Raw genomic sequence first — 18,332 nt, 5'->3', positions numbered from 1 at the left:
AGAAAAGATCGGAGTGGTTGTTTGGGAACAGAGAGAGGAGGGATGATAGAAGGGATGGAGCAAACTTCTGGGAGTGAGAGAGATGGATAATGATATTGATTATAATGGTACCTTCCAGATAATATCAAAACTGACCAGTGCAGTTTACTATAGGTTAATTATATCTCAATAAAACTGTTAAAAACCATATTTTTAATGATATTTTCTGAAAACCCTTTCTATCACTGTAACTTCTCTATTTTCTATCACTGTTACCAAGATTGCAGTTTCATTATGAACTATTTTTATTAATGCAAAGAAATCAAAGGTCATCTGTGTTCTGCATGAAAGAATGTGTACAGGGACGCCTGAGTAGCTCAGTTGGTTAAGCAGCTGCCTTCGGCTCAGGTCATGATCCCAGCGTCCTGGGATCGAGTCCCATATCGGGCTCCTTGCTCTGCAGGGAGCCTGCTTCTCCCTCTGACTCTGCCTGCCACTCTGTCTGCCTGTGCTCGCTCGCGCTTGCGCTCGCTCTCTCTCTCTCTGACAAATAAATAAATAAATAAAATCTTTAAAAAAAAAAGAATGTGTACAACTAAAATAATGTATCATCTTCTGCTGAAAGCTTATTTATATGCTTTATATATAAACTTTATATAGAAGATGAGAAAGTGACATGAAATGTTATTGAAAAAACTCTAGAAATACAGAAATGTACCTCTTCAGCTTTACTTACAACTTTCAGAATGATACAGGGATTATGTAGGAAGTGAGTATCTTATTTTTCTTTTTTCTTTTTTAGAGAAGGAGGGAGAGAGAAAAAGAAAATGCTCTTGTGTATTGTTTATAAAATAAGAAGAGATATAAATTAGAAAACTGGCCAGAAAATATAGCTCAGTGGGAACAAGTGGAAAATATAAAAGACATAAAAATCCACGTAGTGGCCATCTCTAACATTTAATATAATTTAATCATAAGAAATGAGGGTTTATGTAGGGACTTTTTAAAAGATTTATTTATTGTGGCCCCTTGGTGGCTCAGTCAATTAAGCGTCTGCCTTTGGCTCAGGTCATAATCCCAAGGCATATTCCTGATGCCATAATCCCAGGGTCCTGGGATGGAGCCCCACTGAGCCCCTGCTGAGCAGGTAGCCTGCTTCTTCCTCTCCTCCCCACTTGAGTGCTCTATCTCTGTACTGCTCTCTCAAATAAATAAAATCTTTTTAAGATTTTATTAAAGATTTATTTTAAAATATTTTATTTATTTATTTGACAGAGACACAGCGAGAGAGGGAATACAAGCAGGGGGAATGGGAGAGGGAGAAGCAGGCTTCCTGTTGAGCAGGAAGCCCAACCTGGGGCTGGATCCCAAACCCTGGGATCATGACCTGAGCCGAAGGCAGACACTTAAGAGCTGAGCCACCCAGGTGCCCCATAAATAAAATCTTTAAAAAATTTTTTGGTATCTTTTCAAAGAACCAAGTTACAGTTTGTGGTTTTTTTTAAAATTAATTCATCACAATTTAATTGTGGTATCTTTAATTTTATTAATTTTGATATCTTTTCAAAAAACCAATTTATAGTTTATATTGTTTTTTTGAGTCTCTTTTTAACATTTTATTTATTCATGTGAGAAAGAGAGAGACAGAGAGAGAGTTAATAACTGACTGGGGGAAAGGCAGATGCAGAGAGAAGCAAACTCCCCACTGAGTAGGGAGCCTACGGAAGGCTTGATCCCAGGACTCTGGAATTACAACCTGAACCCAAGGCAGATGCTTAACCATGTGAGCCACCCAAGTAACCCTCTTTCTTCTTTTATAATAAAGGTGTTTCAACTATAATTTTCCTTCTAAGTACAGCTTTAGCTGCAGCCCATCTGTTTTGGTATCTTATATTTTTGTTCACATTCATCTTATAGTGTTTTCTCATTTCCTTTGTGATTTTTGTCTTTAATTCACTAGTTATGTATGAGTGTGTTAATTTCTATGCATTTGTGAATTTCCTAACCCTGGGATCAGGGCCTGAGCCAAAGGCAGCCACCCACCCAAATGAGCCATCCAGGTGTCCCAACAGAAGAAAATTTACATTTGAGGTAAATAAGAAATTTATTCACAAAAGATTGAGGCAACAGTCCTTCTACTATGATCTAAAATTCCTAAGGTCTTTAACTGAGGAAAGTGTTTTTGTAACCAAAAATTCCTCCTCTGGTCTAAAATCCAATCTTCTTTAATTGCCTTTCTTCTTATCTTAGAACCTAGGGAAGTTTTACTCTACTTTTCACAAGCCACCCATAATCCAATTCTTGGAATACATACAGCTTACTATCAGGTTGATATAATAGTTTTAAATTTTTAAAAAACTCAACATATTCACTACCACAATATGTGATCTAGACCACATCTTTAATGATGGCCATAATGGTATCATTATAATGACTACTCCCAAGAATGAAGTATCATTCTCCCTTTTCTGATGCTTGTCTGATCCAGCAGAAAGACCCTGTCTTTGAGTGATGAGTGACACTCTAATTCCAGGCTAAGATCAAGTAGTACCAGGTTTAAAGACTTCATGTTTTGTTCACTTTACCAGGTTATTAAGCTTCCGACCTATTTCTAGAGGTTAACCACAGAAGGATACTTTCAATCTATGGTGATTAACAAGAATTAATTTCCATCAACTCTAAGAAAGGAATTATTTTAAACAGTGAATTCCACAAGTGTACTTAAAACATGAGTCATGATTTAAAAAATTATGCAAACATCTTGTAGGGGTATTTCTCAAAATGACTTTAATAACCCTGTACTCTGTTGCTTGGTTTAAAGGCTCTTTTCAAAAAAAGAGAGATTGTGGGACGCCTGAGTGGCTCAGTGGGTTAAGCTACTGCCTTTGGCTCAGGTCATGATCTTAGGGTCCTGGGATGGAGTCCCGTATCTGGCTCCTTGCTCAGTGGGGAGGCTGTTTCTCTCTCTGCCTCTGCCTGCTACTCTGTCTGCTACTGCATGATCTCTCTCTCTGACAAATAAATAAAATCTTAAAAAAAAAAAAAAAAAAAGAGAGAGAGAGAGAGAGAGAGAGACTGGAGGCTTTCCTCAAATATCTGGAAACCTGGCTATCTGTTCACATTTAAGAGTAAGCTACTGGAAGCTCTGTAAGTGTAAGCTACTGGAAGCTCTGTAAGCATTAGCAGGGTTATTTAAATTAGTGGACTTAATCAAAGGGTGATCTGGTATGAGACAGCTTTTTCACAGTATATGTAGAAAATCTCTATTTATAGGTCCTTTCTTTGTGGTTACTCAGCATGCACAGAGTTCCGTGCTAATTTTGTATCAGAAAACGTATGTTAGGTTGATGGGTATTCTGGAAACATAAGAGAGCTGGAGTACACAGGCTTTCATTCAATTCAGTGCCTGGCTCAGAGTTCTCAGAGATAAACAGAAAAAGGAGGCTGTTAAATTTCAAGAATCAGTATGTAAATTTCCACATAATCACTTTAACGATAGGGCAATATACCTATCCTTTGCTATGCCAGATATTCCTGAATCTAGAACCCTCTGGTTCAGTATCTCCAGAAAATAAAGTTTCCATTCATTTCTAAGGAGTGTAGGTGGGGGAACTGACCAGGACAGAAGATTGGACCTGCAAGTTTTACAATTTTTTCAGTAATTTTTCCAATATCCAAATAAAACCTTTTTTCTTTTAAAGCAGATTGTACATTGTGAAATTAAAATGTAACTTGAAACAATCTTTCCAAAGTAATCCTCTAATTTCATAAAGGTTAATCCAGATGACTCAGTAAGGGTCAATATTTCAGTCCCAAGTTGTAAGGACCACTTTGTAGTAAGAAGCTATCATTTTACAAGAATGGGAGGAGGGCAGGTCATAAGGAGAAAGAGAGCAAAAGTGAGAATAAGAAACAGGAAGAGGGAAAGAAGGATAAAGTTGGGGGAGAGAAGCATCAGATCTTAGTATCAATAATGGAATATTCCACTGTGATCTCTGAAATAGAAAATTAATGCCATTAATACAATAATTTGAAAAATTATTTGAATAGGTATAAATTATACTTCACATTCTTTCATAACTTTAGCAAAAATAAGCACAATTAGATTAATTTATTTTTTTCACAAAGTCTCATTTTTGTTATTAAAAAATTGTTTTAGGGGTGCCTGGGTGGCTCAATGGGTTAAGCCACTGCCTTCAGCTCAGGTCATGATCTTAGGGTCCTGGGATAGAGCCCCACATCGGGCTCTCTGCTTGGTGGGGAGCCTGCCTCCCCCCCCCACTTTGCCTGCCTCTCTGCTTACTTGTGATCTCTCTGTAAAATAAATGAATAAAATCTTTTTAAAAAATTGTTTTGCAAATTTACTCCAGTTTTTTCTTAGGCCATATCAAAAGAAGAGTACTAACTATGAATCACAGGTTTCTGGTTTTGTTTCTTCCGTTTGTTTAAGATTCCTCATGTAAGTGATACCATGTAGTATTTGTCCATAGTTTATTTCTTTTACTATATGGCCCTCAAGATTCATGCATATTGTTGCAAATCACAGGTTTCTTTTTTTATTTTCAAAGATTCCATTTACTTGTCAGAGAGAGAGGGAGAGACAAAGAGAGCACAAGCAGAGGGAGGGGCAGACAGAGAGAGAAGAGAAGCAGGCTCCCCTCCCCAGCAGGGAGCCCATGCGGGACAGGCAAATCACATGTTTCTAATAAACAATTCAGAATTCCATCTAATAAGTTAGCCATTATAAACAGAACAACAATAAGTGAGTATATGAAATAAACTACCTTGCTCCTGGGTCTATAAACAACTGCGCTGTGAAATCAGAGCTATTTTTAATAATTTTCCTTTAATAACACTGATTATGTACTTTGTAACACCAGTGGAGAGGGAAAAGAACGTTAAACAGAGAGAAATATACTCTAAGTAAACATTCAAAATCCATTACATCGCTTCCCCCAAGAAATAAACTTGCAGTACTAGAAACTGATTGTACCAAATACTGCTGAAAAAAGTGGGCCAATGTATGGAATTCAGAATGAGTCTTCTCAGATAATGAGTGGCCATTATTATTTAATGTTAGAATATGTCTTTTACTTACATGTCTTTTCCTAGAAAGAACTTTCATTTTCCAGTAGTTATACTGCTTTTAAAAAACTGCTCAATTAGATAATTATTCTTGTTATATACATAGTTATTATATAACTTTAGAAAGAACACTTTATGTAGCTGAGAGGAAAAAATGTACTACTTACACTTTTCCTTATTGCCATTAGCGTTATGCAAGAAGTCTCCATCAGAACGTGTTGTAGGAAAGTCGTCTTCATCATCTTCTACCACTAAATAAAATATATTGAAGGTTATTAGGGTAAAAGGAAATAGGAATTAACCAGTTTATTCTTATGTTCGAACGAGTAAATATATTCTGGACTCTCTGAGTACGAGACCTTATTTACCTTTGTATTTTCAGTAGTTGTTAAGGTATGCCCAATAAACATGCTGTGCAATGTCTTTAAATACAAGACATTATTATAAAAACCATACCCATTCTCATTTACGTAAGAGATCGTACTGAGTTATGAATTATTTTATCTTTTAGTCTTCCTATTCCTTCCTACCTAGGGGGGGCAATTTCATAATTCTATCAGAGGCCTGCAAGGGCTGAAGAAGACTGTAAAAGAGTAACCTGCATGCAGAAGATGCCGTAACTTGCCTCTGGGAGTTCTTAAATTTACTATTTCTGGATATATAGGGAAAGCAGAATGACTTACAGGTATGATACCAGTTTTCATTCATCCTAATATGTCTGTGCCTAGACATTCCTTTTAACTTTCCCAATTCCAGAAAAAATAGAATCCCCCCATGTTTTCCTTCTGCATACCTTTTTTTCTATGTACTATCCCTTTTTCTACTGCCTAACATACTTTAATCCTCTATACTATGAATCCCACTCTTAATGCAAATTTATAAACCTTAGCCCCCAACCTTATTCTCTATCACACTTTTTTTAAAAAAGATTTTATTTATTTATTTGACAGAGAGAGATCACAAATAGGCAGAGAGGCAGGCAGAGAGAGAGAGGAGGAAGCAGGCTCCCTGCTGAGCAGAGAGCCCGATGCGGGACTCGATCCCAGGACCCTGAGATCATGACCTGAGCCAAAGGCAGCGGCTTAACCCACTGAGCCACCCAGGCGCCCGGCTATCACACTTTTTAATGGCCCCTCCATCTCTTCCTTTTTGAGGTACTCCCTTTCCACATAAGAAATTAATGTCTTAATTCTTGCCTGTATCTCTACATCAAGAGTAATTTCGTGCTACAACAAACATTTCATCTACTTTAGGTCATGCGTTCTCTCTCCAATAGATGCAGAGTTCACTCCTCTTCCTTAATCCTCCCCTAAATGGTAGCAATCATCAAGGAAAATACTTTTGTTCTGTGTTGCCATTTTCTAGTTATTAGGCTATTTCATTTCTTCATCACTTAAAAATTTTGCTACTCATCTACAACAACTTCTCAAATCATAAACTGCTATTATGTACTAACACCTACTGTTCACTTCTATGAATGCAGAAACCATTCATATGATCAATTCTAAGAAATTCATTAACACAGCATACTGCTCTGCTTTTAAATCAGTACTTATCATCAGATAAGATCCTGACTTTGACTAAATACTATTTAGATGAACTGTTCTTAAATACTACTGAAAGGTTTGTGCCTCACTTACCTCATTAGTATCTACTTTGGGTTTCTTATCTTTAACCATCAACAGCCTAGTACCACCAAACAGGGATTTTCAACTTTCTTTTTCTACCCCAACACTTACTACATACAATTGATGAAAACAAGAGCTGTTGTGGCTAAAAGAGTGGCCTTCCCCTTTCCTTTTCAACCAAGCACTCCTTGCCCATCCTTTAAGGGATATCTGACAGGTCTGAAACTACTGTCCTAATACCAATCCCCCAACCCAATCATTTCTCCTTTCCTTATCCTTGCAATAATCCAAATGAACCACATTAAAAATAGCAGCTGTTATTTACTGAAGTTCTGCTAATCTATATATTCTCACTTAATTCTCATAGTCATATGTGCTGGATATAATATCCACTTTACAGCTGAGAAAGGAGATGTGGAAAACTGTTAAGAAATCTACTTCAAGTCATCAAACTAATAATGAAGAAGAAGATTAATAGAAACTATCCTGTAAAGTGATACATCTTCCTTTAAATCTAAACAGTTAGAGATAGAGATAATGTCTTCTACTTCTGTAAACCCAATGTATCTAAGATTTTAAGGGTTAATTAAATCCTACTGAACCATGTGTGGGAATGGTAGGGGGAAGGTTGGGCTGAAAGTGCCTTACTAACAGTTCTGATAAAACATTTCATATAAAAACAGTGAACACCTAAAATAAAAAGAGAATTTGCTATACTATTTCCATGACACACTTAATAAAAAATAAAGAATTTTTAAAAATTCTTTAAGCCATAAAAGAAGACTTCAAACCAAAAACATTCAACCCAGGAAAGTTATCATTTAGAACTGAAGGAGAGAGTGTTTTCCACACAAGCAAAAGTTAAAGTTGAGTTCATCACCACTAAATCGGCCTTACAGGAAATATTAAAGGGACTTCTGTAGGCTGAAAATAAAGTACTCTCATTATCAACAACAACAATAAAAAAAAAAAAAAGAAAGAAAGACTAAAGTTCACTGGAAAGGTAAATATAGAGTAAAGATAGTGAATTAATCACTTATCAAGTTAGCATGAAGGCTAAACAGAAGTAGATGAATTCACTACCTATAATCCATTGCTGTCACAGACTTAGTATTGATAATTTCATCAAAGATCCTTGGACTCAGTTCATCAACTCTGATCTTCAAAGTAGGAAATTATGGTCCATGTCCTTATCTCATCTTTATCCAATATGTAATTTCAAAAGCACCAGTATTTTTCTTAAGACAGCATTTATAGGGAAATCAATTGTTATAGGTTGAATCGTGTGGCTACAACATTCGTATGTTGAAGTCCTAACCTTCCATACCTCTGAATCTGACTCCTATCTGGATACAGGGTGTCTTTACAGAGGTAATCAAGTTAAAATGAGGTCATCAGAGTGAGTCCTAATCCAACATGATCAGTGTCCTTGTAAGAGAAGGAAACTTAAACACAGGCACTTACAGAAGAAAGATGATATGAAGACAAAGGGAAAAAGAGAGCTGAGGAGAGAGACCTAAATGAGATCCTTCCCTCATGGCCCTCAGAAGAAACTAACTTTGGTAACAGCTTATCTCAGACTTCTAGCCTCCAGAAGTATGAAAAAATAAACTTCTGTTGTTTAAGCCCCCTAGTCTGTAGTACTTTGTGATAGGAGCCCTAGCAAACTAATACATTAGTCCACCAGTGATGCTATTTATTCAAACATAAATAGTTTAAAATTATTTTTTAAAACTTCTATACAACCTGGTTATCACTGCATCCCAACTTCTGTTCCTTCCACTATCACTTTTGCCCTTGACATGTTATAGACTATTGATGTGATCATTTAAAAATAAATCAATTCTGTATATATATCCTGTTTTGGTGTAAAAGGCTATCTACAAGCAAATGAATGATGTTGTATATAATGTTTACTTTGATTAAAAAGGAATACACATCTGTCTTAATGAAGGAGAAAGAGAAGTTCAACTGTCTTTATTTTTAGAGAAATAAATATCAAATGTTAAAGAGCCTAAAACTTAAAATATATTAAATATAAAGAACTTCATGGCTATTTAATTTAGATAAATTAAGTATTTAAAGAGGAATATGGGCTTCTGTTTCTTTCTTTCTTTCTTTTTTTTAAAGATTTTATTCATTTATTTAACAGAAAGAGACCACAAGTAGGCAGAGAGGCAGGCAGAGAGAGAGGGGGAAGCAGGCTCCCCACGGAGAAGAAAGTCCTGATCCCAGGACCCTGAGACCATGACCTGAGCCGAAGGCAGAGGCTTAACCCACCGAGCCACCCAGGCACCCCTGGGCTTCTGTTTCTGATCAAGGTAGAATAAATATGCTTACCCTCTAGCATGAAACTAAAAAACAGGAAAAACTACATGAAACAAAGGTTTTCAAGACATTGGATGTTAAGTAACAAAGGACAGGGATTCCTGACAGTAAGAAAACAAATAACATGAGCCCTATGATTGCTCTAGGTTACTGTCTCAGGAGAGTTTCCAAGTGGTAGAATGAGGAGGAGTCTTGGAGACTCTCTAAGGTGAGGAGTAGATGACAGTACAGAAAGACAAACGCAACTAGAGTTGACAGAGTGCTACAGAGGAGAGACCAATATAGAGAAAGAATTCCAGACAGCAGCAGATGATCCCCTTGAGAATTCAGTACAGTACTGTTAGCACATACAAGTGAAGGAACTACAGAGGTCAGGGAAAGAACCATATGAAAAAATTCAGGGACCGTATCCAAAACCTACATGGTACGGGGAAAAGTTCCTGTTCCCACAACACAAACTGAAAAACCTCATAATTCATAGGACACTGGTTAGAGAACACTGAATACTCTTGCCTCAGTAGTGGGGAAAAATTAAAACACATAATTTTAAGGTTCTTATACTATGTTGGAAAAGGTATGCTACCTGAAGGTAGACTATGGTAAGTTAAATGTACATACTATAAATCCTAAAGGAGCCACTAAAATAAAAAGGGGTATAACCAAAAAGCCAACAAAGAACATAACAATTTATTTTAAAAATACTCAATCCAAAAGAAGGCAAAAGGAGGAAAAAGAAGAGAGAAGACAAAAAGAATGTGAACTCAGATCGAACACATTCAATAAAACCAAGAAATGAAACCATATCAAGTAAGCTAGCTTTACTGGGAATGAACTTAGTGCTATTTTGTAATACTGCTATGAGCAGTTCATTTCTGCCTGCACAACAAATAACTATTTTACTGCGAAAAAAGAAAAAAATAACTTTAAAACTCACATTATGAGTAAGTTGAACAAAGATCATCTCTCTCAAATAAAAAAGTTCACTAAATATTCTTTTTAAATCTCTATGTAGCTCCATTATTGGTTTCTTCTATGAGAAAAGGTCAGAGGTAGGATGGGGAGAGAGAAAGAAGTGAAGAGAAAAATAAAGGGAGAAGAAAAGGAAGAGAGAGGAATAAAAAGATGAAATGATTTCAGATTTGGAGGATTTAACATAAACATGTTTCTCTCTAAGACTTCTCTAAGACTTCTTTCTCTCTAAGACTCACAATTATATATATATATATAATTTTTTTTTTTTTTTAAATAAGCTCTAGGCCCAAAGCGGGGCTTGAACTCATGACCCTGAGATCAAATTTACCCATTGGGTAAATTTATCAGACATGATCATGTGAAATGCCCCATGTTACCAAGATGATAGATATATTTTTTAATGGATAAAGAGTTTAAAAATCACTTAAAAATCTTCAATCGTATTTGGTATGTGGGGATCAGATTACTTAGGATGCATTATTAAAGTATACAAGTTATATGGACTGGAAATCTGTTACATTGGGAGTTTTCAGCAAAAGTTACTATAATTACCTTTATCACTTAAAGACATTACCCTTTAAGATCAAGAGGCTTTAAATCCATTCATTCTCCAAGTAAAAATAGTGGTAATAGCCTAATTAACCTTTATCCCTTTGAAGTTCATCCTTGGAGACAGCATCAGCACAGGCATCAAAGTACTTCTGTAAAGTATCAACTTGTCTACATAGGATATCTCTAAAGGTTTCCATTTCAGCCAATTTTTCACGTAAACTGTGGCCTTTCTGCAAAACACATAAAGGGGGGAATATAATCCAAGTTAACAAAACTGGAACTGATTTACTCCTATGAAATTTCATCACATTTTAAGGTATACATTTTATTACTGGGGGAATGGGTTAAGGACAGCTATCAGGTCAATATAATAGCGAAGAGGCCTGAACATGACTAATTAGTAGCTTGACAGTGATAAGCTTGAAGGAAGTAAGATAGCAGTAAGTCTGGCAATTTGCTAATATAACATTTAATATTTTCGAATTAAACACTGTGAAAAAAAAACTGCAAAAGACTTTGGGCAAACATGAAACATTCCTTTCAAAGGAATGGTGAATGTCATCTACAGAACTTTTAAGAGAAGGTCTTGTTCCATCATACAGAATCTCTGATTTCATTGCACTGGAGCTATTTTACAACTCTTTAAGTAGTAGAAAACAGAGAGTAATGTAAATGATTCATGTCCATAGAGGTGCAAATGAACCTTGCCCAGTGGATATATTTAGTTACTAATCTCTGAATACTGACCAGCTTTGCATATATTAGCAAAATCATTTCAATATATTCTCCCTTGAACCAATTTTTTTCTTTATATCTTAACTCATTAATGAATGAAGTAAAATCTGGTATGTTCATTCTATATTTGTAAGAATCATGAATTTGCCCCATAAAAATGATTCTATAACATCAAATAAATTACATTATAGAAAATTCTTTCAAAAAACTATCAAATAAGTTCTTTTCAAACATTCAATCCTAAACTCAATTTATGCTGCCTTAAAGCATAAATGACCACAAACCTTGAATGAAGAGGTGGATGTTGCAGAATAGCCACTTGCTCCAGACACTAGTGACACCATAGAGCCATGCCGACGTAAGCTGGATTCAGACCCATACCCAGATTCAGTCTAAAAATGAAAGTAAACTAGGTGAAAAAAAACTAAGCAAAAAGTACTTAATCATCACAAGAAGAAAAGTTGCAACTATGTGAGGTGACAGATGTTAACTAAAATTATCATGGTAATCACTTCACAATATGTACATATATCAAATCATTATGGTGTATACCTTAATACAATGTTATATGTCAATTATATATCAATAAAACTGGAAAAAACACTTAGGAGAAAACAAAAGTTTTCCTACAAATCAACATGGTTATTCATTAATGACAATAATTAGCAGTTTGGGTCCATGCAAGAAATATAAGCATGCCACTGGCATAAATAATGCCTTTCCATTCCTAACTGCCATTTAATTTAGAAATATACTGAATAACAACTACATGTTGGGCTAGTGGGCTGAAAGTGTTTGATAACAGGAAAACTACCTAGAGTAGGCAAATTCAAAAGGATGAAGTAGGAGTGGTTACCAGGGACTAGAGGGAGGGGGAAATGAGATGGAACTTAACAGGCATAGGGTTTCTGTTGCAGAAAATGAAAAAATTCTGGAGATGAATGGTGATGTTCAACATGAGTGTACTCCATGTCACAGAACTGTACACTTAATACATGGCTAAAATGACATTGCTATGTATATTTTACCATAATAAAAAAATTGGACAAAATAAGGCTAAAAAGATAACAAAAAACCTTTCAGTATTATTTTTTAAGAGGTTAGTCACTTACTCTGACACAGCTCAAATATAAAAATGTCTCAGTGAAGCCTTTCTTTTCTACCAGGTAAATTGTCTCCATATTCTCAACCATTCTATGTTATGATTATGACATTTACCACTCAACGATTACAGCTTATATTTTGTAACTACAACTGAAGCTGGATCTTTTTTTTTTAAATATTTTATTTATTTACTTGACAGACTGAGATCACAAGTAGGCAGAGAGGCAGACAGAGAGAGAGGAGGAAGCAGGCTCCCTGCTGAGCAGAGAGCCCGATGCGGGGCTCGATCCCAGGACCCTGGGATCATAACCTGAGCCGAAGGCAGAGGCTTTAACCCACTGAGCCACCCAGGTGCCCCCGGAGCTGGATCTTCTAGAAGACTGTACCTTTTTAAAATTTTTGTAGTCACTTCAACGGTTCATGGCAGAAATAAAGTTTCCAATTTCGGGGTGCCTAGGTGGCTCAGTCGGTTAAGTGTCTGATTTTTGACTCAGGTCATGATCTCAATTTGAAGTCATGGAATGGAGCCCTGGATGGGGTGTGTTCCATGTGTGCACACACACACCCACAGGAATATTACTTAGCCATCAAAAAGAATGAGACCATGCCATTTGCAGTGATAGGGATAGAGCTAGATTGTATATGCTAAGGGAAATAAGTCAGAGAAAGACATATCGTATGGTTTCACTCATATGCAAAATTTCAGAAACAAAAGAGGTGAACATATGGGAGGCAGGAACAAAGAAAAGGAAATAAACCATAAGAAACTCTTAACAATAGAGAACAAAATGAGCACTGATGGAGGGAGGTGGGTGGGAGATGGGTTAGATGGTAGATGGTGATGGGTGTTAAGGAGGGCACTTGTGATGAGCAATGGGTGTTATATGCAAGTGATGAATCACTACATTCTATTCCTGAAACAAATATTGCACCATATGTTAACTAACTAGAATTTAAATTAAAAATTTGAAAAGGGAAATAAAAAAGAACAATGTCTTGGGTAAACCAATAGTTGTATAGGAAATGTAATGGATTTTCAGGGAACTAGAACACAGAGGATGTAAAATGTGAGTGGAAATAGTTTCTATAATACATTGTACTTAATTTTAATGATTCCTAATCTTAACCCTGATAATCAAATAAGTTAAGAAAAACTCCTAATTGTTGCTACAAGGTATGATACCAAAAATGATTAGCTCTTATTTTATCTCTTAAGTTTAGTGACTGAAATAAAGTTATTCATTGTTGTTATTTTTTGGGTTTTTTTAAAAGATTTTTAAAAATTTATTTATTTGACAGACAGAGATCACAAGTAGGCAGAGAGGCAGGCAGAGAGAAAGGGAGGAAGCAGGCTCCCTGCTGAGCAGAGAGCCCAATGCGGGACTCGATCCCAGGACCCTAAGATCATGACCTGAGCCAAAGGCAGAGGCCTAACCCACTGAGCCACCCAGGTGCCCCCTCCTATTCATAATTGTTTTTAAAACTAACAGTAGAAAGCAAGCAGAGATCCAGAAAATTTGAGCAGGTTTTTTAGGCACTTGGAAGAATTTTTTTCAAATGTTCAATTTTTTTTTTTAAAGATTTAATTTATTTATTTGACAGAGAGAGATCACAAGTAGGCAGAGAGGCAGGTAGAGAGAGAGGAGGAAGCAGGCTCCCCGCTGAGCAGAGAGCCCGATGCGGGACTCGATCCCAGGACCCTGAGATCATGACCCGAGCCGAAGGCAGCGGCTTAACCCACTGAGCCACCCAGGCGCCCCTCAAATGTTTAATTTTTTTATCTATATCAATAGTACTGCTTTTGTCTTAACAAAGGTGGACAATAAAATTGGTGCTCTGAAGAATGCGAACCCCAAATATTACAGTGTGGAGTCTAACTGTACCCCAATATCCAGGAGTTCAATTAATTATCCTCCATGGTGTGATTACTTAATAAACTGGCAAAATTGAAAACTTTTTTTTTTTTAAGATTTTATTTATTTATTTGAAAGAGAGCAGGCATGCAAGTTGGCGGGGGGAAGGGAGAGGGAGAGGGCTAAGTATCCCCATGCGGAGATCGACAAGGGGACATGGGATCAATTCCAGGACCCTGAGATCATGATCTGAGCCTAAATCAGCCCAATGCAGAGCTCAATGCAGGACCCTGGGATCATGACCTGAGCCAAAGGCAGACACTTAATGACTGAGCCACCCAGGCACCCCTGAAAAAAATGTTCTTTTAGGTATAAGAATATTAAATTTTCATACTGATTAAAGTAATAAATAAAATGTTCATGCTATCATTTTTACATAAATGATATTAATATTAGTTCAGAACATTTCTACAGTTCCGTATTACTTAAGTTTATTATTCTAGGAAGAAGGAGGAAAAGGAAGGAGGAAGAGAGAAAGGAGGAAGGGGAATCCACAACCCAAAGAGTACACAACAGCTCATGGAAGAAAAATCCTTAGGCAAAGAGACTAGAAATTTACCCATGTGAAAACCAGTAGTCTTTTTTAAAGATTTTTATTTATTTATTTGACAGAGACAGATACAGTTGAAAGAGGAAACACAGGTAGGGGCAGTGGGAGAAGGAGAAGCCGGGAGCCTGATGGGGCTCAATCCCAGAACCCTGGGATCATGACCCAAGCCAAAGGCAGATGCTTAATGACTGAGACACCCAGGCGCCCCAAAACCCGTAGTCTCTTAAAATTCAAACTTCCAGTATATACTGGCTGCCTAACATTCAAAGTGAAATTGTCATAGTTCAATAGTGTTTATTTATATAAAACAGTCCATTAAAGTCCATGCAATACATTTTTAACTATCAATTTAAACTAACAAATTACATATAAACTTATGACTGCCTGGAATCAAAGCTCTTCTCCAAGACTTACCACTCCTCATCTCAAAGCAAAGCAATGTTTTAGGGATGAAGCAAAATAAGTATTTTTTGGGCCAGGAAAAAAATTAATGAATGGGCAAATAAAGCATGCACGTCATGTAAATTGTACCTCCAGAAAATCTACTTTTTTTAGAAGATAAAACTAATCTATAAGAAAAGAAGCAGGCCGGGGCGCCTGGGTGGCTCAGTGGGTTAAAGCCTCTGCCTTTGGCTCAGGTCATGATCCCAGGGTCCTGGGACTGAGCCCTGCATCTGGCTCTCTGCTCCGTGGGGAGCCTGCTTCCTCCTCTCTCTGCCTGTCTCTCTGCCTACTTGTGATCTCTGTCTGTCAAATAAATAAATAAAATCTTTAAAAAAAAAAAAAGAAGTAGGCCAGGGAGCAATGGGGGCAATGGTTACAAAGAGGCACAAGAAAATTTGGGGGTACAAAAAAAACCTGGGGGGTACAGATTATAATTGTCCAAACTCAACTGTCCAACTAAAATGGATACATTTTAAGAAAGTAAATTGTATTTCAACAAAATAAAGAAAAAAGGTGAGCTTGTTTCCATATAGTAGAATCCCACCAAAGGGAATTCTGATTACACCAATCATATAGCTCACAAAAAATAAGACCTTTGAAATACCGTCCTAAAGCTGCTAGGTTCTTTACCTAGAATGGTTCTAGTTTCTTCTCTCTTTTGACAATAATAATAACTTTCTAAGTGTAGTATTTCTACACTTTAGTCATATTGGTTTGGTCAAGTTTCTCATTAAATACTGAAGACTGGCATTAAAAATAAGAATCTACATGTAACAGACTAAAAATATAAGGTACTTCTTCAGTCACTTATCTTAGACACCTAAGTGTCATTCATTTCTAAACAGAAATTAATCTGAACTGCCTATTTAAATACAGAACCATCCTCTAATTTACAATAAAAATTTTACAGTATTAAAGTAGATTCTAAGTATTTGCAAGATTCAAAATCAATTTGAAATTTAAATCCAAATAAATCTACGTTCTTCATCTAGTTGCTTTTTGTCAATAAGTCTTTGGAGGAAGTAAAAACTACTTCTTTTAAAAGATCTTTTAAGGGGCACCTGGGTGGCTCAGTGGGTTAAGCCTCTGCCTTCAGCTCAGGTCATGATCTCGGGGTCCTGGGATCGATCCCCGCATCGGGCTCTCTGCTGAGCAGGGAGCCTGCTTCCCCCCACACCCTCCTGCCTCTCTGCCTACTTGTAATCTCTTGTCTGTCAAATAAATAAATAAAATCTTAAAAAAATAAAATAAAAAAATAAAATCTAATCATTCTGAAAATGTCTGTAACTGTGCCAATGATACTGACATTGCATAGAACATTCCTGATGGTATTACCACATATTTGGAGTAATTTTATGACACAGCCACAAGATGGATCTAATAATTTTGGGGAGTCACAGAATAAAAATTAAAGAATACTCTCATCACTTTAAAGAAGTATCTTCAAACTACATAATTAAGCTTGATTGCTTTTCTTATTCACGTAATATGGCTTGATTAAGTTTTAGGTTTCTGTAAAAAAAAAAAAAATCCAATCTATCAACCAAGATATCAACATTTTAAAAACATTTGGTCATAGGTATTAAAGATATATATATATTTTTTCAATATTTTATTTATTTATTTATGTGACAGAAAGAGACACAGCAAGAGAGAGAGAGAGAGAGAGGGAGAGAGGCGGGGGAGCGGGAGAGGGAGAAGGAGGCTTCCTGCTGAGCAGGGATCCCCATGGGATGCAGGGCTCGATCCCAGCACGCTGAGATCATGACCTGTGCAGAAGGCAGCCACTAAACGACTGAGCCACCCAGGTGCCTCATCTAAAAGAAAAGTTATAAAATCTATTCTGAAAAGGGGCAATGTTCCTGACATCTCTTTTGGCTTCCCAAGATGTTCACTTTGAAGGCAACAATACTCATCCTGAATTAATAAGGTATGCTTTTTGAAGGCAAAGTGGGGTGAGGTCAGCAAGGATGGAAATGGGAAAAATTTACTTTATTTCTATAACTGATATTCTGTTCAGTGTTCTTAAAAATTGTAACATGCTTTCAAAACCTCATTAGTATGATTTTGGGACTAATACTTCAAAGGTATGCTGGCTTTTTCTCAATCCAACTCACTGTTCCACAAGAAAAAAGAAGTTGAGCTTACTTAAAACCTGTAATTACCAACATATAATATTTTGAAAACACAAAATTCTATCTAAAATTAATAATGCAGAACTCAAATACAGCTATGATGGAATATTCTTCCCTTTCAATATATCTGCTTAAAGTTCCTCATAGAATGCTTTGAAAAAATATCCTTCTTTCCCAATGTGCGTGTTTCTAAACCAGATTCCTGAAGATGTTCTGCATAAACACAGAATGCTATATTTGTTCAGTGAAACATATACTTGTACACATCCTACATAGAACAAGGTTTACTGCTTTTAAATACTACAATACCACACCTTTATTATAGTATTCCTTTTTATTAAAACTAACAAACAATCCCACAACAAAAAAAAACCATAATCTTTTGGCCACTAGAGGGGATCAGAAGCATTTTCCGAGTATCAGTAAACTGATAAGAAGGTTACTACTGGTCAAAATACAATAGTAACCTCTAGACTAATTCCTTCATGTGTACCTTTACACATACAACTTTTTGAGAAAAAAATCAAAATAAATTAAATAAGTTCAAAGTTACAAGTTTAATAAAACACAGAAATACCTAAGAACTGCTTTGAAAAGAAAACTTCCTCAAAGTCACAATTAAATTCTGAATTTTGGCTTAATCATATGAGAGAGAAACTTATACATTATCATTTTATACAATCTGTTCATCATTCCATCTAGACTCTAAAGGCAGTGGTTAAAAAATATAGCAAAAAGGCTGACTTATTTTAACAGCATCCACCTTTTGAAAAGCTTGTTCTTTTTCCTAACAACACTCTCCAGTAAGAAACACAGCAAAGAAATTAAGACAGAAATGAAGTAACTTCCTCATGGTGTCAAGAATCATCTAGTTCCCCCTGCCCCCCTGCCCCCAACTACACTGCCT

At 36.3% G+C, this 18,332-nt stretch overlaps 1 protein-coding gene across 2 annotated transcripts in view; it reads right to left on the bottom strand.

The window, feature by feature from the left end:
• Positions 1-18,332, bottom strand: part of CERT1 (ceramide transporter 1) — a 109,364-nt gene that overhangs the window by 38,899 nt on the left and 52,133 nt on the right. For both annotated transcript variants that reach the window (XM_044266943.1, XM_044266934.1), the window contains exons 4-6: positions 11,564-11,671; positions 10,636-10,774; positions 5,232-5,315 (exon numbers count right to left, since the gene is read on the bottom strand). In XM_044266943.1, coding sequence (XP_044122878.1) covers positions 5,232-5,315; positions 10,636-10,774; positions 11,564-11,671 — 331 coding nt within the window. The remainder of the gene's footprint in view (positions 1-5,231; positions 5,316-10,635; positions 10,775-11,563; positions 11,672-18,332) is intronic.

Source organism: Neovison vison, chromosome 1, assembly GCF_020171115.1.
Source record: "Neovison vison isolate M4711 chromosome 1, ASM_NN_V1, whole genome shotgun sequence".
NCBI classification, from domain to species: Eukaryota; Metazoa; Chordata; class Mammalia; order Carnivora; family Mustelidae; genus Neogale; species Neogale vison.
This window is presented reverse-complemented; position numbering and strand designations above follow the sequence as displayed.